The sequence below is a fragment of the Seriola dumerili genome, unplaced genomic scaffold, assembly GCF_002260705.1.
Source record: "Seriola dumerili isolate Sdu_G_001 unplaced genomic scaffold, Sdu_1.0 BDQW01000321.1, whole genome shotgun sequence".
Taxonomy (NCBI): Eukaryota; Metazoa; Chordata; class Actinopteri; order Carangiformes; family Carangidae; genus Seriola; species Seriola dumerili.
The window spans coordinates 640,028-661,331 of NW_019174576.1; the positions used below are offsets into that span (position 1 = coordinate 640,028).

The 21,304-nt window shown below is 41.9% G+C and overlaps 2 protein-coding genes across 2 annotated transcripts in view; both read right to left on the reverse strand.

Annotated features, from left to right (window-relative positions):
* Nucleotides 1-29: 29 nt before the first annotated feature.
* bok (BOK, BCL2 family apoptosis regulator) lies at nt 30-9,273 on the reverse strand. The gene is made up of 5 exons (XM_022759296.1): nt 9,066-9,273; nt 8,482-8,827; nt 6,538-6,666; nt 3,371-3,534; nt 30-1,275 (listed from the first exon to the last, which is right to left on the reverse strand). The coding sequence occupies exons 2-5, from the start codon at nt 8,693-8,695 to the stop codon at nt 1,150-1,152; spliced, it is 633 nt and encodes a 210-aa protein (XP_022615017.1). The 5' UTR covers nt 8,696-8,827; nt 9,066-9,273; the 3' UTR covers nt 30-1,149.
* A 3,727-nt stretch (nt 9,274-13,000) lies between these two features.
* Nucleotides 13,001-21,304, reverse strand: part of farp2 (FERM, ARH/RhoGEF and pleckstrin domain protein 2) — a 39,063-nt gene continuing 30,759 nt past the window's right edge. The window contains exons 18-27 of the mRNA XM_022759295.1: nt 19,887-20,124; nt 19,123-19,253; nt 18,937-19,005; nt 18,764-18,853; nt 18,015-18,097; nt 17,455-17,573; nt 17,023-17,186; nt 15,545-15,652; nt 14,738-14,889; nt 13,001-14,600 (exon numbers count right to left, since the gene is read on the reverse strand). Of these exons, the coding sequence (XP_022615016.1) occupies nt 14,507-14,600; nt 14,738-14,889; nt 15,545-15,652; nt 17,023-17,186; nt 17,455-17,573; nt 18,015-18,097; nt 18,764-18,853; nt 18,937-19,005; nt 19,123-19,253; nt 19,887-20,124 (1,248 nt within the window). The 3' untranslated portion in view covers nt 13,001-14,506. The remainder of the gene's footprint in view (nt 14,601-14,737; nt 14,890-15,544; nt 15,653-17,022; nt 17,187-17,454; nt 17,574-18,014; nt 18,098-18,763; nt 18,854-18,936; nt 19,006-19,122; nt 19,254-19,886; nt 20,125-21,304) is intronic.

Here is a 21,304-nt window from a genome sequence, read left to right on the forward strand (position 1 = left end):
GACCCAAAGGATAGTTGTAAGAACCATTTATTAACATTAATATTTACAGATGCATGTAACTCATACAAATTTGCTTATTTTCTCTGTCACCTAATCCTATGTGCCGTGTAAAAGTGAAATTATTCATGGAATAAATTCTACTCATATATTGAAATGTTATCAAAGTGCTCTAACTCAAAGAAAAAATACTGTTACTTAGCATTTCTGCCATCACAGTACAGCAATATAAACACACTGCCTCACAATGAAAAAGGAATACAGAGACCAAGAGCTGCATTGAACGTATAGTGCTGTCTGAAATACATTTTGTGGCAGGTGTAGGCTCAATTCATCTGACTCATTAGGGACTGGGGAGAGGGCCTAAAGGGCCTAAAGCAAGCAGATCCTTATGTTAATTAACAGTTTCTTGTAGTTAACCATTAATAAGCTAATAGAACCTCAGTCAAAATATGTTCTCAAAGCTGACTTGTTGGTCCTGCTGGATACTAGCTATTGTGATGAGAAAAATAAAACCCTTAAACAGAGACAGGATCGTTGTTGATGAAGCTGAAGCAAAATATAAATCTGGAGTGAGACAGAGACTACCCTCCCTTCAGCAAAGAGAAAGACATACATGAACCCTTCCCCTTTTATGAGCCCCAAGCCCCCAACTATATTCATTCAGTCCTTTAGTTAGAAGAAGTGTGATGCACTTTCCACTTATCTAGCATGGACTAGTCTGTTGGCCTGTGTATGCCATCCAGGTGAGAAGTGGGGACCTTAGTTAGACCACCATGAGTGATACAGTAGTTACCACTTTCAACCACTAGAGGCAGCCAAACCCCTGGCGAACAGGCATCCGCATGGTCAACTCTGCTGTTTGTGGAAAAATGAAAAGCTAAAAACATTAACAGCGGGTGATTTTTAGACATTCACATCAAATGTGTGGCAATATTCTGTATAAGCTTTCAAAATAAATAGCCACGGCGAAGCAGAAGAAGCAGGACAAGTCCATTGTCTACGAATGGAATAGGTGCTCATCAGTGAAGGCTCAGTGCAAATGAGTGTAAACATAATCCAGAGCAGTGGATGCTTCAGCGGAGGAGTGGTGCTGGTGGTGGTGTGCAGTGCCGGTCAGTCTGCTCCAAATCCAGCATGTGACTTTGTCTTTCACTTCTCCCGCAGGAGGTACAACACAATGGCCTTCAGATAGTGTCCAAAGGCACAGGCAGCAGTCACCAGCCAGTGAGAGCGGAAGCTGGGATCAGTATTCACCACGCATTTTGTCACGTCCACCTGTAACAGCAGAGAGAACACAGAGATCACCAAATGAAGCGTGACGCCGATATAAAACAACACAGAAAAGTGGCTTTTGGAGCAAGAGTTCTCCTGCTGTGTGTGTTTCACAGTGGTATCAATCCAACACATGTTGTTGATCAGTCAAGAATCTGCAGTGACAAGACGTACAACCTTCCCACAAATATGTTATTTCAAAGCCAAGGCCCACACTGTAATCTCAGCAATGCTTATTCAAACAGTCTACTGATAAACTATAACTTTCACAGCAAATGAAACACAACAGACAGTCCTGACACCAAACACTCCTCCTATCAATCTGGGCCCTTACATTACAAAATATTCAAAAGGTTTCCTACACGCTGACATCATCCCCCAGTGTAGAAATATTACAGTTTGAGTTCAGACTGCAGCTGCGGAATAAAAACACGTCCCTCGTTTGTGCTTGTGAGGTCAGTTATACAATGCATTGCTCTTCATTTTGTCACACTCCATTTATTTTCAAAACACAGCCGACTTGGGTGCCATGTTTCTGGGTACACAAGCGTTCATTCGCTCGGTTGTTGTGCTCTTTCCAGCAGAGCAGAGCAGAGCACAGACAGAGGCACGCTGCCAGGCCTTGTTACTTCTCAGGGGCTGAGTTTCACTTTATTGTTTCTGCGGGATTTTTTTTTTTTTTTTATCAGACAGGCTTTTCCCATAAACAGGAATCTACAGAAGGAACCACTTCTCTTCTGTCTGATGCAGTTTGTGTGTAGCTGTCCTTGTTTTTAAACCCCAAACAATTACTTGTTAAATTCAAGTCATCAGTTGTGGATGTGTCTTTCCTCATGCACTGTGATCTGATCAAATTCTAATTCTGTGTTAAAGAAACTATTTTATATATATATATATAGAGAGAGAGAGAGAGACTATAGCTACTATGACGTTTAAGTTCATAAAAGGGGAACAAGTACTGAAACATTAAAACAAAAAATCCAGAGCACCAGTTCACTTATAGGTGATTATTGTGATCTGTTAGAGTTACTAAAAACTGGTCGTTAAATTACAGTTACTAATCATTAAATATATTCTGTAGAATAAAAAGCCGATATGCAGAACATGACCTTCATTCTGTTGCTTGGCATCTTTAGGCCGAGCAGGAACATCTTCTGTTGGCCAAGCTAACGTCACTCAGCATTGTGTCTTCAATAAATATTTACTCGTCATCAGGTTGTGAATTTCTACAGGACACCAACAGAATAAATGAATGATACTTAAACATAATCAAGTGTAATAAGTTACATTGCCTTGACGAAGCCATTAAAACAGTTAGCGGGTTAATTAATAATCTGTTACCTGTTAGATTTCAACTGTAACCTTCCCAACACTGTGTGAGAGGGTTTACTACTTTACTGTGAGGCGCCCCCTGTCATCATTATTGTACTTACACCTTATTATACTTAAACCTGCTTTATTGCAGTTTCACATTACCACAGTGAGTCTGTGATATTTTCCATAGCAGAATATCACAGGGACCGTGTCTATCTGTTCTTTCAAAGCGTCTCAGATAACGAGGGAAGCGTCAGCAACTAATGAAATGATTAGACAATTAGTTCATTGACAGAAAATTAACTGGAAACCATTTTGATAATCAATTACTCAAGAAAATAAAAATACAATTTTCCAGCACAAATACCAAACATTTAATAGTTCCAGCTTTTCAAATGTTCAGATTTGGGCCTCACTGCTTTAAACCTTTGTAAATGAGTAAATCAGACAAAAAGAACAATTTGAAAATGTCGCCCTTAGTCTCTGGCAGTGGGACTCGGATGTTAAAATTACCGTACTTTATCATTTCAAGCCCTGTATAATATTGCTATGATATTCCCATATAGTATCCATGTTGGGATTTAGAACAGATGTAGTGGGGTTTAATGATTTTACAGTCAGCTTAACATACTTGGCCGCACCAAGCAAACACTGCCGCAGCTCTGTCAGCCATCAGTGTCGGTTAACCGTCGTCTAACTACAGGCCTGAGAGCAGCAGCATCGACAACATTCACATACAGACAAGCAGCCACACAAACAAGTAATCAGGTGAAGTATCTCTTACCCAGCCCCCTCTCCTTTTTAACCAGGACGTCAGACTCTTGCGGACAAACTCCCCCATGCAGTCGACGATGGTATGGACCATGGCTGGATGACCGTGGCGTACACAGTCCACTGCCAAGGCCCCCGCCACGGCGTATAAAGACACCACCTTTCCCCATGTTACACCTGACAAAGACACACAGCTGTTAGAACAAAACACACGACACCCTCACTCAAAGCTTTATCCACAATCACTTACGTCCTGCGATCTGATGGACAAACAGTGAAAACAGGAAAGTGGGGTGACTGCTCTTTCTGAACAGCTGAAGTAGGTTTTGGGGCAGCAAAATGTCTGTGTCAGCAGCTCTCTTCAAAGATGGATGAACAAATTATAAAACCTCAGCAGCAACCAGGCATGAGGCCTGCGTGCCTGTCTGTCCCACAAAGAAGAAAACCCAAACACAAGGCTGGGCGCAGCAGTCAGGCGGTGCGCCTCACCAGATTAGTGAACAGATCATTTTTCCAACTTAGTTCTTCGTTCAGAGCGCCTGGAGATAATGCATGTTATGGTTTGACTCTGTATAAATAAAACTGAATTGAATTGATGTAGAGTAAAGCTTTCTGCCCCCACACCATTTACAGTCAAAGCTACAGACCATTCCTGTAGGGTTTATACTGTAGATCCAACACATACAAACTGAGCCTCAACTCCATCCATCTTCTCCAACTGTCGTCTGATTCATTCCTAGGATCTCATAAACGGCGCTCGTGTTTCTCTTCAACGCTGAAATCTGGACTTTGCAGGATGACGCGCTATTAAAACTGCTACTCGAATATTTAGTGAGTTTAGAAGAGATGAAACTTTTAAACCAAAGTTTTGGTTCAAAGAATTAAAAAGACGCAACAAAAACACTAATGAATATAAAACAGAATTAAAAGAAAGAAGAAAAAAAACAAGACTGTGTTAGTTTTAATGTAAGAATGTGATCATACTTCAGTTTTTAAATATCCTGAATCAGTGGTTTCAGTGGTTATATGAGATGCACATTGCGTCGCACAAGGTGTAAAATAAAATCTCCATATCATGCAAATCAGTTTGAACAAATTCATTTTCCCAGTTGTCGTCGCGCTTAGAGTCACGAGGAAAGTCATTATGTGGATGTTGACGTGAAAAAAAATCTTATCAACAGAAAACAGCTTTGTTCTTATTTTCTTTAGACATTTCTGATTTCATGGAGATCCCACATGGGAGTTATGGGAGTTGACTAAATTAAAACTGGCCTCCTTTGGGAGCCTTGTGAGAGACAAACTAAAAAAAGAATGGCTGAAAACTGATGAACTGAAGCAGAGGTTGAGATATTGTGACTTTTAGTTTCCAGCATTGGTCAGGCTCTAAAAAAACCCCAAAAAAAACGCTGGATCCCAAAGTGCAACTCGTGTCTTTTGTTGCAAACTTCCTACCAAACTCCACACGCTCAGTTTGTACATTTTCCAAGAAAATAATTGAAGTCTCCAAGCTGAGATAACCCACATGAGATCACCAGGGGGTATTTTCTCATACTTGACAAAGCTGCTTTCAAAGCCACTGTTTAGCCAGGATCAATGTATTGCTCTTGTCAGTGCGACCTCACATAGGGTCCCACCTCAGGCGCTGGTTCGACTTGTGCTGTATACAGACCGACAATGTCCACTTTGTGCTTCAGTTAAGCTATTGAGGTGCCTCGGCTCTACGGTAGAAAATACATGCATTTCTCGATGTAAGGGCAAAAATGAAACATGTACTTGAACCAATAGGACGCCCCGTCAGATGGACCACTACTTGAGTAAAAGGGATACTCCAGTGGTGTAGCATTATTCTTCCATAAAGTTTGCAATTTTAAACGTGCTTTAACCGATTTGTTTAGCTCTGTTTTAAACATGTTCACTAGCTAGTGGCTAACTTTGTCTTTACAGCCTTAACTTTACAGCAGGTTTATTTAAAGGTGAGGGCTGTAACACCAAAACAATGATCTGGAAGATGCTAAGACGCTCTGTGGAGCTGAGAGGAACTGAGAGCCGGGTGGAAAAATCCTCTGTGGGTTCGAGAAATCCAGTGACATCTTTCACATTACAGGCAGTAATTTGATCCATTGTTAAATAAATGTTTCAAGAAAAGGGAAGTCGAAGGAAACAAAAGGCATCTCATCCTGCACTGCTGCACAGTTCAACATGCAGGATGTCAGAAAATATTTTAGCCGTGGTTTATCGGTGCCTTGTGGAAAGCAGCGCTACATTTGTGACTGAGCTCATGCACATTAAAAAAGCTTGTGGTCATTATCTACTGCTGCTCATAACTTCCTCTTCACACTGTGACAAGTCTAGACCGTCAGCTTTATTGTATGTCCGACTTTTTAAAACCTGTAAACTGAAACTAAAGCCTCACTGCAATTTGTTTTTCCTCGTGTAAATCCTTAAATAAACACTGCAGTCATAATCATAACCACAGGAGCATGTTTGGAATAAGGTACATGTTCTTTCATTTTAATATATTTGAAGTGGGCAACAATTTTTCTAAGTGACTCTGCTCCTACCAAGGACCAGACTAATCTGATTTTCTTCAGTTTACAGTTGACTCTTAATTACCTTTGCAGCAGACTGCTTTGTTACATTCCCTGAGGAAGAAGCCAGCTGAGATACATGACTGAACTCCTGGGGTGGGGTTCAAACTGTCCGTAACAATCACTCACTCCAGCAACATGTTAACCTAATATGGGCTGAATTTTCCTCTAGGTTTCCTTTCCTGGAGGGGATAATGACAGCAACAAAATGTCTCTGACTAACTACAGGATCCTGTGGTCAACCTACTTTAGAAGTGTTTACATGGAAAAAGCAGACTGAAATTAGTTTATTTTAGGCAGGAAAACTTGACTGTTAATTAAAACGAAAAAGCATTAATAGGAGAAGTAACATTTGCACTCCAAACTTTCAATATCTTTATCGTAAAGGCCTCAAGCTCTGAAGTTCCTCCTTCCCATTTACAACTAAATGAAGAACTTCCCTAAAAGGACCGACATCTTCCTTTATTTTCAAGTCCAGGTTTGTGAAGGTCAGAAATAAACCTGATAACAAAGCACTAAAGTTAGTTCCCATGATGTAGGCCTGCATGCATGGCTTGATTTACAGTGCAACTACATTTTGACGAGGACCTACCTGTGGAGAAAATGTCTGCAGCCACAGCCAGGAAGGCGTCGGACACCACACTCTCTGATGCCACTGTGATGTTTAGCTGTCGCGCTACGTTACGGTAAACGTTGGGTCGAAGGTATTCCAACTCATTACCTGGCAAGAACAAAAGAAAATAAACTGTTTTAAGTGTTTCTTACTTTGCACTTCCTATTTAAGAAAAAAGAAGAAGCGATAACACAATATTCCTGTTACAAATGAAAAGCTGAATTCATAAGCGATAAAACACAATATGACCAGTAGCTAACAGTGGCTAATATAGGCTAATGTTAGCAAACTTAAGTAAATAAGTATGTATAACTAATATAAGTAATGTATAACAGACATTACGGAGTTAATTGGCTGAGTCTATTAACCCACTTCACTTATGCTACTGTTACAATAGGTTAGCAGATTAGCTAAACGCTGAATGCAGTAGTTAATTGGACATAATTATCATTTGTAGCCACAGTTTAGCAAAAGCGACATGTTTTTGCTTTAAATTTAAAGGTGTATTTTGATAATAATCTTGTTTAGACTTTTGCAGAGAGTTTGATGACAACGTTGGTTAAATGTGTGGCTAAAGCCTGTTAGCTTAACTTGGTATAAAGAAAGAAGCAAGCTTGGCTCTGTTCGAAGGTACCAATAACTAGCTGGAGTCTTCGCTGGTTCCCGGTCAAGAAATAGTCTTTATTTTTTAGTAATTGTTGTTTTTACATTGCACAGTTTTGACGGACTAAACAAACAAGGTTTAACTTATTAATTAGTGAGTTTTAAAGATGCCGCTAGGTGGATTTTGTTACCTTCGGACAGCTTCAATTTAGCTGTTTCTACCTGTGTCAAGTCTTTGTGCTAAGCTAAGTGGTAGCAGCTACAGATTTACTGATGTACTGTTTTCACCTGAACTTTTTATCTGTGAGCTGTAGATTTTTTTTCTGTAACTCAGTAGACTTTAAAATGAACCAAAAAGTCCAAAATAAACAGAGTTACTATCTATAATAGATGTTGGTCTCAGAGGTTTGCCAACCCTGTTTTGATTTTTATTTTTTTTTTAGCTAATTTTGGAGACTGCCTGCCCAGATGTGTTCCCGATTGTTTCCTTTTGTTTTTTCTTCCATAAACACGTTCTACTTTCGATTAGATCTGAGTTTCCAGCAACTTTCATAACTAGCCAAAGCAGAGGTGGGCTATGTAAAGTGAAATGTCACACTGGAAGAGCCATCTGTAGTCTGTCAGTTTTCATAGTGGGCAGACATCCAGGCGGGGAAGATATCACTGAAACGAAACCATGTCCCTTTTTTTTTCTTTCTGGGGATTCCCTGGAATCACTTCAAGGTCTTCCACTGAAAACGAAAGGTGTTCTCACAACACTTTTCTGGATGATGAAATGTAATGACAAACTGGATCATGGCCAGGATTTTTTTAAGTCCTTGAATCCAGGCAGCCGCATCCACCCCACAAGACAATTTTGAAGAGATTTATCCATCAAAAACAGCTCTACATACACAGTTTCTCTACATGAGGGTTAGAGTTCGCTTTATACCACCAGGTATAAATTCCATTTATTGTTAAAATGCTCTCATGTGTTTTTTCTCATGTTGTTTTTTAACCTAAAAGTGGTCAAATGAAAGTCAATTGAGCCTGTTGGTACATTTCTTTTTTTTTTCTTTAAATAACCAGCATGTTAAACTTAAATTCATAGACTGTTAAATGCACTTTAGGCCCTGACATCCCAAGGAAAAAAATAAAGACATAACCTTTGCCCTCTCAATGTCAGCCATAGCAGAAATGAACTCAATGTAACTGTCTGTGGGGATATTATAGTAGTACTATTTGCCTTTAAATACTGTAAAATAATTTTATTAGTAGGTGACCTGCTGAATGATGCTGAATGATGCTCTATGGAGTTTTAGGTGAACCATCTGAACTTACCCAGCCACAGCAGAACCGTCGATATCTCTCCCAGCGTCCCACCTGATGCAGCCAGCCCATGTTCGGGATTAGACCAGCCAACGCCGGCACGGTTCAGCCTGGAATGGATGTAGTCCCTGCACAGTGCTTTGGCCTGGGACACCAACTCCTTGTCGGTGGGGGAGCGGTCAAACACCTCAGCCGCAAACACAGAGGAGCGGCGCAACATCTCCATGCCCCTGTCATCCGCCACGGAGTGCGCTGCTCACCTCCCCGCCTCCACCGCCACACACAGCGGCCACTTCTCCCCGGCACACGTCCTCCAAATTCCTCTTCTCGCAAGACAGCAAGACCTCTGGAGATTATCCTGAATAACAAACACGCGGATTAGTTTGTGGGCATCTTTTGATAGCCTGGATAAAGCTGTCCTAAGCAGGCGCAATCACAGTCCACTGAAGCTGCAGGTTATATAAACCCCAGGCTGGAGAGAGAGAGGAGGAAAAGTTTCACACTAGACCAGAGAACTTACGTATTCTCCATAAAGTTAGTATTAGTGCGCATATACCCGCTTATAATGAAGGCAAACACAATTAAATTATTCTTACCCGAGAATTAATAAGATGATAATCCCCACCTACACCATCATCTTTACACGGGCTCCATCTTCGCTCGTCACTGAGCCGAAAAGTGGTTTTGGTCGCTGACTTCTGTGAACTGAGGATTCACCGCCACTCCAGGCGCAAAAGACTGCTCCAAGTTTACAGTCTGACAGGCTTTCCTTCTAAGGGCACTTATTGTGGAGTCCAAAGGCGGAGATAAGGGGGACCAACACAAGCCCCGCCCCTCCGGCTCCCATCCCAACTCACACGACTAACACACACTGGATTTATCAAAGGTGTGCATGCATAATAGAAAACCAGCAATCCTCAGCTCCAACTAGTCCATTCGGTTATTTTCTATGGAACAGGAAACACGCAGGAAGCTTGTCAAAATAAAACACTTAATTTTGTCTAAATCATCCGGACTGTGTGAGTGGTGTACTAATGATCGAGTGCAGGCTGTGAAGCAGAAACTTGTACCCGTTAGAAGGTGAAATGCTGCCCACAGTGAATAAATACTATAAGTTTAAAAGTGTAAAGGATAGTATAAATAAAAATCTGGTTAAAAAAAAAACTCTTAAAGGGTTATTACAACAATTTCTTATTGCACTTCTGCAAAGTTGAGGGAGATGGATTTAAAAAAGAATAGTCAAAGTCAAAGCAGCAGAGAATGACATATACTGACTTTTAGCCCCTAGTATGGCTCAGGCTGCATAAACTCACAATCCTACATTTCCTATAAGGCAACCTTACCATTAAAAAAACTCCATGCCCCCATTTTGCAGCTTCAGGCTCACTGTTAAGACTTTTAGTTTCCAAGCCCAAGCTTAGAGAGAAGATAACGCTTCTGACAAATACATTAGACAACTATGAGTCAGTGATTTATCTTTGCAAAGCTTAGGCACCATGAAAATATGCAATATACAAGTAAGTCCTTTGGAGATGCATGTAAAACTCCCTGATCATTCTATCTCAAATCCACCATTCAAAATTTGACCTAGAATGGAGGCAAGTTTGGCAGTAAATGAAAATTCACTTGCACACTATAAACTTTAATAATATATTATAATGTCAGTAATGTAACAGTTGCATTTATATGCAGGGGAATACAATATATTTCAAGAATGGTTTGATGTTTGGGGAAATACATTTATTTGCTTTGCTGATACCACTAGGCTAGCTCTAGCAGCTAGTTAGCTTAGACTTAGCACAGAGTGGAAACAGGGAAACAGCTAGCCTAGTTTAAACAGATGAGACATAAGATGTTAACTAGGCAGTATTCATTGCTGGAATGCGTACTGTATTTTGTAAAACCAGGCTAATTTAACTGAATAAAAAAAAAAGGTAAACTTGTTAGACTCATGATTCAGTGTTTGTGTAGGGCCCTGCTGGTGTTGTACCTTTAATAGGAGGACCTTACAGTCAAATTCTGCCTGCTCATTATATAGTATTTCAATTGAGAAATGTCAGTTAGGCTATTGTGTGTTTCCTGTATGACATACTAATTTAGCAGTGAGTGCAGTTAGCCACGATAAGGATTTGAAACCAACACAATGCATCGTCTCCGTTCTGAAAGCAACATAATATTTGATCGTATTCACGTCGTAGATGTAAAATCGTCATCTGCAAACTATTTACCGACTGAACCCATTAGATCGAGGTAGTGGAATAAATGCGCTGTGTAGCCAAGTCATTTTGAAAATGAAACATCATGACAGCAGACAGCGGTGTCTGACACGTCTTCGCCACTCCCTAAAAGAAAACTGTTTGAGTTGATTTCCTTGGCAGGTGAGCCGTATTGGCATTTCAGGGGAAGCCGCCCCACCCAATTTTCATGCTGTTTGGACATGCCTGAGGAATGCCCCTGCTTTGTTTGGGGTTGCTCGACAGTTTTACAGATCCCTGTTTGAGTAATACGGCAGGCAAGAAAATCTGTAACCGACAACTTAATTATTGAGAAGGCTCAGTGAGATCTTTTATTCTCTACACAGGTACACTCAAACAAAATTCCCTCGTACCAGATGAGGCGTTGTTACACCACTAAGGTTTCACAAGGCAGTTTCAGTGTGCAAAACTCTTCTTGCCGTGAAACTCAAAATGCTGTCCTAGCATATATATATATATATATATATACATATAGAGCAGGACACTACATCACAGTCCTCAGAATGCAGCCACATCTCAGCAACTTACACTTGCAAGCATTTTGTTTAGTTTTTATTAAGTTTTTAAATTTGTTAATGTGGGCTGGTGAGAGAGAGGGGGATAGATAGATAGATGAATGGATAGATAGATAGATCCCACCAGCCCCCAGTCTTAAGTTTACATTGTACATCCTCCTCTGGTTGAGGAACCTGAGAAGTCTCTCCTGTGGCTGGACAAGCTCAGCTCCTCCTCAGAACTTGAGTCGTCGTGACCCAGCAGCCTCTGCCTCAGTGCCCTCACCTCGTCACGAAGGGCATTCACCTGCTCCTGAAGCGCCCGAACCGTCTCAGCGATGCTTTGAACTGCTTCTGGCATCCACAGTTCTGCTTTCAGTCTGCACTCCCTCGTCTCATTCGTGTCTCTCAGTTCTCTTTCCCTCTTGGACATCGTCTGAAGCTCCAGGACCTCTCTCTGCAGAGTTTCGTTGACTTGCATCATCTCTTTTTCGACCTCACATTTTTGTTTTTTCATGGTCTCGATCTCTCTCTGCAAGATCTCTCTCTCCTGGTCCCACGCCTTTCGGTTCAAGGTCACCTCTTTGGTGATGGCGTCCACTTTCTCCTGTAGAGCCTCCTTCTCCTGCAGGGCCCGTTTCTGCTTCTCCTTCGCCTCACAACTCTGTTTGGTCAGGACCTCGATTCGCTGGTGAAAGGTCTCTCGCTCCTTCTCCCAAACCTTAAGATTCTTGGACACTCGAGACACAGCACTGGTGGGCTTTGTCAGTCGATTAATGTTTTTCTGAAAGGCATCTATGTCTTCAGCGATTATGTCACTTTCTGTGCAGAGGACACTGTTTTTGTCGGTGAGGACCTGGTTGTCCTGGCAGAAGGACTCATAGTCTGCACCGTTGGTGATTTGCTGATGGAAATCTATATCATCTGTGCCCCTTACTTCAGGGACCCTGCCGGTGTCCTGCTCGCCCGTCAGGTCATTCAGTGTTTTCTGCAACATCTCCCTCTTTTGAATTAGGTGTTTCTTAATGAGGCAGAGCGCTCTGTTTTTACGGAGGAGGACACTATTGGTTTCGCGTATCAATTCAAAATCATTGCGTGCAGTGTTGTTCTCCTGCGACTCCATTTTGTAATTGTTGTGAGTCAAAAATGTAATTCTCTGTTGTTTTTGTGCAGAAACACTGTCGGTCGCCGTAGTTACTCCGCTGGCTTTTTTTTTTCCAAATTGCATTCGTGCGTACGACGTGCCCGAATTTAAACGGGCGGTTTGCCGGAAGTGACGTACCAATTGGACTAGCTTCGATCTCGTTACCGCCGCAACGTTATGCGTCAACGCCATTACGCTCGAGTGTAAGTGCGCATGCGTATAAATCGAATCCTGTAACACTTGAAAACTAGTTCAGATAACTCCTGAAAGAAATGAGCTTCACCTACAGTTTGTCTGGTTTGTGCCTTTGCAAATAGTGATTGAAGTACATTAAAAAAAATTATTATTATATTTTAATGTTTAGACAGGAATCAGTTATGGCTTATTTTTAAAAGATTCTGCAAACCAGTGGCTAAAAATGACCCAAAAAGGGCAAAGGTTCAGTATTATGTGCAGTAAAAGTGATCTGGCAAAGCTTCTTGTGAAGTACCTTGAGGTAAACACCTATAATGTAAAAGTTTCTCATTAGACATTCGGTAGACATCTGCTGTCGAGATGTTTTCTGCAACACGTATTATGTAAAACAGCCTGTAACTGTCTGAAAAACAGACACAAACTGATTGAAATGATGTTTTATTTGTTAGGTGTTCAATGGAATAACATGAAGACTACATGAGGGCATTCAGGAGCATGGCCCTGATCACATGCTAAACAATAAATAGGAGTAACATACTCAATGTTAACTGTGCGACAGAGTCGGTCTCTTACACACACACACACAGGATGTCAGATGGTTGGAAGATGACCTCTATCATCACCGTCTGATACAGCTCCAGAGGCAGGGGAGGTGTACAAGTAGGACTACACACTTGGCTTTATTGCGCACACACACACACACACACACACACACACATACTGTACAAACGTGCACACACACATACACAGAGTAAAGGTTCCAGTCTTCATAAAAAATATACACCAAATAATACCATGTTTGCGTGTAGCGCACTAAATAACTGACAGGAAGTGTCATAGGTGTCTCCCATAAGTCAGCTCCCATTTGTCTAAACAGCCTGTCACACAAAGACATAATCACCAAGTACAGTTACTTCAAAATATGTTCTTCTGGTTTGTTTTAAAAAGAAAAATCTGCAACTTTTCCACAGAGTAAACACTAAAGTAACCACTGCACAGTATTTCCTCGAGTTGTTATCCCTATGAACAATAACAGGATAAAAGATTACATTTAATAGTATAAGGTGTCACCAAACTGGCAATAATGCTGCCTAACTAATCAGGAGTATTAAGCAGAGCAGCACTTGAAATATCTTTCGCCTCCTTCTGTTAACTTAGTGGACTGGCCTCAGAGTTTTAGAAATAAAAACTGCTCACACTAAAGTTCATACAGGTTGATGCTTAAAACCCTGTGAAACGTTCACTGACGTGTAACAACGTCTGATGCCGAATCGCGTGCGTGTCTTCGTCCATACAGCAGCATGAATTCCTCAAAACTTCCCATGTGTCAACGGCTTCTAGTCTCAAACTTGTTTCGACGTTTCATTAACTTTCTGCTCGCCTCCATCCCTCTCTCTCCCTCTCTCACACACATACAGACCCTTCTGGCTCTCCCAAAGTAAAATGAAGAGAGCACACACTATCCCGTTCCTTCATTTTCCACATACTGTATATCACCTGTTTCCCGGCGCACAGTGCTGTACCCAACAAAGCTTCACTCGACATGTGCTCAAGAGAAAAAGCCCGATTTTCAGCCGTCTGTGTTGAATTTGGTCCCTTAAAAAAAAACAGTATTCCCCCGTGATTTCGGTCTATATGACCAGCGCTACACATGCAAAAAAACAAACAAACAAACAAAAAAAACCCAAAAAACAGATCATAATGTACAGGTCTCCCTTTCATTATATCCTGTGTACTGGAGCAAATGTTATCATTTACATCATTAATCAAGAAAAACGCACAGACCATTAGAGAAATGTTAACACTTCAAAACTGGCAGTATCTTTCCAGTCTCCACTTGTTAATGTCCACATGTTCATTTCACTGTAGATCGACTCCGAGCCTGAAGAGACCGACTTGAGTTTATCTGCTGTCCCAGAGGCCCAGCCTCCAGACACACGATGTTTGATTTACTTTCCGTTCATCTCCATAGGACCTCCTTTAGGTATGAGCAGGCTCATCCGGCCCGTGGTGCTGGCTGCACTCTTGATCACCTCCATCCATCTGTGAAGAGACGAGCGTGTGGTGTCACGTCGGCGGACTTAAGTGTAAAACTATTACTGAATTACCCCCCCTGTGAAGGGTGTGACAGTGCTCTGGGAGTCACGGGATAAATTATAAACAAGACAATGTGCTCGTACCTTTCGAAGGTGTACTCGCTCTCTGCCCGGAAAAAGTAAACGTGGGACTTGAACTGCAGTTTGAAGACGTACTCCTTGTGAATGCTGTCAGACTCCTCGGGGGTGCTGACTGTGTAGCCGAGCAGGGGGAGACTGGCCAGCGGGAAGTCGTCCTGTAAACAACAACAACAACAACAACAACACCCCCCCCCATCACCTCAGTTACATGTCTTTTAAATAAATCATTGTACATTGGGTGTAGCACTGAATTACCAGAATACCGACCGGTTTTGTTGTTGTTCTGTGTGCCATATATACTGTATGTCAACTTTACAGGGCGTGTCCATATTAAAAAAAAAAAAGGAGCACAACATACAACTTTATCCCCTTCATTGCTCACCAGCCGCAGCCTCTTATACAACCTGGAATTCCTTATATAAAAAAGGTACTTCGCCCCTGGAGTGCTACACCCCCTTTCCACCTAAAGTGGCAGGTATGAACGGGTGTTTTAAAGCTGCTAATAAAAGCTGATTGACCCCTTTTCCACTCCCAGTCGAGTTTGTCTTTCTGTTAGGACTGAGAACACACACACACACACACACACACACTGCGAGGAGATAAAAGCCAATAAATTCCCCCGTCATTTGACCCGGGTGTGAATACCGACTGTTCCCTTTTCCACTGCCGACAAAACCCCGATGTTGGCGGGTCTTAGCGGGTTTTTTTTTGACCAGTAGAAAAAGGGGGGATCTACTGAGAGGAGCTGCATGTTTTTACTGGCTTTATACTGTTAGCAGGAACAATGAATCCCAGCACACGAGGGCTCACCTGGTGAGTCTTGTAGAAGAACAAGCAGAAGTTGGTGAAAACGACCCAGAGTTTCTGCCAGCCGTTGCTGTTCTTGAACTTCCTCAGGAGGTAACCTGAGAGCTGGTTCTACAGAGGCGGACAGAGCAGAGGACACGCAGGTTTAGACAGCTACAAGTCAATAACTGAATGTGGTATATCTCACTCATTACATGGAAGGTATGTGGGTGTGTATGTGAAGCTTTAACTTCATGTCACTGAGCACCTCTCCTGTCCGTTTTGTGCAAACAGGTAATTTCACCTGACGCACCTCCTTGCTGCTCTGATAATAAGTGAAGAGTTTTGGTGACTTCTAAATAATTTGGCAGTTAATTGTTTCCAAACTGTCTGTTTTATTTTTAAAATCACGCTCTTAAACTATGGAAAACACCGTCAAGAGCTAGAAGAGATGCTCAGTGAGAACAGCTGAAAACCTATTTATTGAACTTTAATTTTCTCATATTTTACTTTTCTAACTAGTTTCTGTTTTTATTTTCATTTACATATTTTATCATCTACTGTCTTCCTGTCTTCTATTTTCATTGTCCTTCAATCTGCCCTTGTTTTATTGTACTATTTCATGTTTTTTATTTATTGTAAAGCACTTTAGGGTAAATCTCTTGTAGGAAACCTGCTCTATAAATAAACTTTATTATTATTATCAATCACTTTGGTGAATATAATAATAAAAACTGATGCTCTGTGATATAAAAATAAACCAATGTTGTGATAAACCTTATTCTTTCTTTTTCTTCAGCACAACACTTACTTTACTTTATCCATTTTATTTTTTACTCTTACTTTTTTTTACTACTTCTTGACTCTAGTACCTGATTCATGCGCAGGTAATCAGTGAGAGAGAGGTTCTGGTTTCGGTACCAGCAAACATGTGTGATGGTGTTTGGTCTTTGGCCTTGACCGAGGAGGTAGCGAGGAGGAAGCTCTGGTGAGACGGCCGGAGAGCCGAAGACTGAGAGGGTGAAGAGACACAAAAAAAAAAAAGGAAGAGAGGGTGCAGAGAAAGTGTTAGCGTGTTAGCTTTGAGAAGAAGAAAAAGGGAAAGATGAATCAAGTTAAGAAATCCTGCAGGTCTGTGAAGTGAAGTGAAAATGTTAGTGTCAGAGAAATAACGACAGAGATGCTCTCGCTTGCACAAGATAACAACAACAAAGAGCCTTCCGGAGCACGCTTCGGTAAACAGTAGAGATAGTACAAACACAGGATATTAACACCAGGGGAAAAGAGGGACGTTCAGGGAAACCGAAGGGTTAGAAAGACGAGGTGAGACGCCAAGATGGACCTGAGGGCGACCACAGCCGGTTTGCTCCACTGATGGAGAGGTGATGAATGTCGCTGACATGCAAGTAAAACTGCTAATGTGTGTGTTTTTGCATACTTTGTGTTTGGGTGTGTGTGTGTGCGTGCGTGTATGTGTGTTAATGTGGGCAGAGGAGGAGTACCTCCACAGCCAGGCTGTGATCGGACATAGACACACTGGTGTTGCGGTGCCAGCACACATGCATGGTTGTGTTGGCACGGTGGTGCGTCTGCTTGTCCAGTGACGTCCGGGAGGAGTTCATGTCATCCTCCGACTCCTGCTCCAGAGAAACCTCGTCAGACGATCCTGCGGGAGGAGGAGGAGGAGGAAGGGGGAGGAGGAGGGAGGAGGAGGAGTTGGGACGGGAAGTTGTGTGGATGAAAGGGATTAACTGTACTTTTAGACGGTTGCTATGTCCCAAGGAAAAAGCTTTTCAAAAACTTTTCGTTTTCATCCGAGGACAGTATTAAAAAAAATAAAAGTCACATAAAGCAGACGTTTTTCCACTCCACGGGTACCGCGGTTACTGTTACTGTTACTGTACGTTTACACATCGAACTGAAGTTAATCTTACGGTTGGAGCGGTCGCTGAGTCCAGCATCGAGGAAGATGCTGGATTTTTCTTGAGACTTCTTGGCCATGTCGATAGCCAGGTTGAGATCCTCAATCCACTTCCCCATCTCCACCTTAGAGCTGAAAACAAACAAGAAGAACAAACAAGACATGAGCATTTTATCAGTCAGTGATTTTACTCATTTAAATCTGCATCGCTTGATTTAATCTGTTTATAATAATAATTCCAGTTTGTTAGCACTTGGGTCTTATTTTCTTCTGTAGTTGGATGATCAGATTATCTAAACTGCCCCTCAAGTGTCCGTCATCACACAGCGAAGCTGATCACAGGAAAGTCTGATCGCTCTCATCTTTTTCACTTCAGACGTTTTTGAACTGAGTAAAATGTAATTTTCATTAAAAAGTGTTTTAAATTTAAAAAACACATTATTCCTAGTTATCTTTTAAGCTTTCTACACGTTAGCATTGCTCTGCAAACATTTCCACAGAAATACCTGGTCTCTGTACATATGTTAAAGCAGCTGATCTATTTTAATTTACAGTGTCACGTGAGACTCTCACCTGGCAGCCACCACGATGGTTCTCTGAGCAGAGTAGATGGTGAAGCAGTGAGGGACTGACCACTCGTTTTCACTTTCCTCCACCTGCGGACAAAACCAGACGAAATCAGAGCAATGTAGTCGGAGGGAGGAAACAGTCGTCGTCTTCTTGTGGTGATCTAATGGTTTAAGATCAAGATTTGACAAAAAGGGGAACTGAGTCAGAAAGGCTGAAGTCGTAGAGAGACCTGCCTCTACTGAAGCGTCTATATATATATATATATACATATTTATATGGAGTTAGACCATGTCCTTCTTCTCATTCAGGCTCCTATCAGTATCCATATTTAACTCCAAAACACACCTATCAGTTCTGGCATGAGGAAACATCCCTCCGTCCTGTTTAAGTATATATCTCATCGTGTGAGATGTCCATGTTTTTATATTGACCCGGTGAACAACGACAAACGGCTGCAAGGACTGAGGTGGTTGTGAGTCTTGAGTAATGTGTGTGCTCTCTCTGGTGATGTGTCTACACAAGCATGGGAGAAAGAAGGGTAGGGGGGTGGGGGTGGGGTTTTTTTTTGGGCGTCCGAGCTGGCGGAGCTCAGAGGACTTACCGGCGCGTCCAGCACAATGAGCTGCAGCCGGGAGTGAAGCAGAGACATGCAAGGTTAGGAGACCCGGGCCCTCCCTTCGCAACATGATCACCTCTCACCATCATCCTATCACCTGACGCAGGTCAACAAGAGACAAACTTTCTATACTCACTATCATGCCGTGAAGTGGCAGCTGGCCGTGCACTTTGAACTGATTGGTTGCCGTCACACCTTTACTTGTGTAGAGGAGCATGTCTGAGAACTGAGAAGACAGCGGACACGTTAACAGATATTAGTGAATCTCAAACTAAAAGAGTTTCAGTCGCGGTAGTTTTTAATACTCACCAGGAAAAACATCCTTTGCTGCAGCCCCTTCTTGGTGAGTTTGTACAGACAGCCCTCTCGTATGAACTCCTAGACACAGGAGAAGCTTGTTAGATACTGTGATGTACATGACAACCTTTTTCTGTTTTGTTTTTTTACCCAGTTTCCCAGCGCCCCCTACCCTCCGCTCCGTGTCATTGCACTCACCCTGCCTGGTGCTGTCAAGTTCTCTATACCGATCAGGTCTCTCTGCAGCTCTGTCAGCTTCTGGAAATTCTCCAGCCGGATCAGACTGCTCTGCAGCTGAGTGGCTATCTCCGCCACTTCCTTCAGAGCCTCTGCACAGAGAGAGAGAAAATAAAAAAGATTAGAATCCATAATAATTAAATCTCTGACTCATTACCATCTGGCTGGAGTGACAACACAGCTCAGAGAAGAGTTTGCCAAAAAATCTTTCATCAATTTCCAAACTTCCAAAGTTTTTTATCCTCATAAATCAACTTCTCCAACACTTCTGTTGTTTTGGTCCATGAGAGCACAAATACTCCTCCGTCAACATGGCGACGGGGAATGTTTTTTGTGAACGTGTTTCGCCTGCGGCTTCTTCAGGTTCGCTCAGTAGAATTACGAGAGCGTTCACAGGTGTCATAAATACAAACACACATCTTCATTTTGCAACACTTTCCAAAAAACATGACAACAATATTACACATGATCAAAAATCACAGCATCATCAATATTACTTAGAGGAACAAAAGTGACACTGTTTTCTTTCATTTCCTGTTTCCCCACTGTGTACACAGGATACTCACTGGCGTAGTGCGTGAGTTCTGACGAGGTGGTGTTGTACCAAATCAAACATGGCCGCTGTGCACTCACCAGAAATGACGACCTAAATAAAAAGGGCCGCGACTGGCGCCTGACTGACGCTTGGCTGGATATTTGAAGGACTTGTTCTGTGGAGGACTCACCCTTACAGTCGTCGTGGTCACGGTGCGCAGGGGAGTAATGCTTGCATAGTCTCTCCAGGATGAGTTTGTAGTGCATGAGGCGCTGGATGGGTTTGAGCAGGAACGTGTTGAGCGGCAGGTAGCAGACCTTCTGCAGCTCAAACTCTTTGTAGACCGTCTCCAGCTTCTTCAGCCTCTTGGTGGCTTTCTCCAACTCCGTCAGAACCTCGTCGTGCTTCTGCAGGTAGCTGGTGAACTCCTGAGGACGAGGAGCGGGAAGAGCATGACATCCTGTTTTGTCAGGTAAACGCGAATGTGATTTTAATTCAATTCAAAAGATGGGAAAATAAAAAAAAATCACCTTCAGAGCGCACATGTTCCTCAGCATCACATCGCCAATCCTCTGGTAGTCGCCTTTGACGTGAGCATTGGAGCGTCCCTCCCTGAGGAAGACAGGCCGTCGTTACTCATCTCGTCGTTCAATACGTCTCATCACACACAAAAACATGGAGGCAGCACCTACCAGAGAGCCAGCCTCTGGTCCAACTCCTTGAGGAAGCCTCGGTGGAACTCGTAGATGGGGTCGATGTTGGAGAAGAGGAGGGTCATCAGGCCCTCGGGCATGGCGTTTTCTTTGATCACGGCGCTGCGGAACCACTGCGCGATAATCATACACGTTTTCCTCATTAATAAACTGGTATGCAAACATTGGAGCTGAAACGATTAGTTGATTGATTGATCAGTGAGTTTGTTGAATCGTAAAAAAAGTCATTTTTCCAGCTTCTCCACTGTGAGGATTTGTTGTTTTTCTTTATGATATTTGACAGTAAACTAAATATTTTTAGGTTTTAGGTTGTTGATTGGACCAAACAAGTGACAAATTGATATTATCACAAAGTGATCACTCTTTTCTGATGTCTCAGATTTGAAGTGCCGCAGGGTAAAGCAAGAAATACTTTCACATAATGTCTGGTTTTACATTATTTACAATATAGGTATGAAAATGCTTTTGATTCACACTGTCCCAAAAAAAATCTATAATGTTCTTTAATCTGNTTTATGATATTTGACAGTAAACTAAATATTTTTAGGTTTTAGGTTGTTGATTGAACAAGTGACAAATTGATATTATCACAAAGTGATCACTCTTTTCTGATGTCTCAGATTTGAAGTGCCGCAGGGTAAAGCAAGAAATACTTTCACATAATGTCTGGTTTTACATTATTTACAATATAGGTATGAAAATGTAGGAAACTGGATCTTGTATGTATTTGTTTAATGTTAATTTCTATAGTAAACTGAATAAAGTGCACTGAAAAGGGCCTGGTTCTACTACCAAAGTTTATTTTTTCAATGTGTTTTATTTCAGACTTCGATTATTGGTTCTCTTTTAATTAATCACTTCTTTATTATAATATATTATATTTATATAATAATAT

Excerpts from the sequence above, each read along its gene's own strand:
- bok (XM_022759296.1), bottom strand. The coding sequence starts at position 8,695 with ATGGAGATGTTGCGCCGCTCCTCTGTGTTTGCGGCTGAGGTGTTTGAC. Across the intron at positions 6,667-8,481 it reads GACGGTTCTGCTGTGGCTGG|GTAATGAGTTGGAATACCTT; the intron begins GTAAGTTCAGAT and ends TGTTCTTGCCAG. Across the intron at positions 1,276-3,370 it reads TAAAAAGGAGAGGGGGCTGG|GTGGACGTGACAAAATGCGT; the intron begins GTAAGAGATACT and ends CTGCTGTTACAG.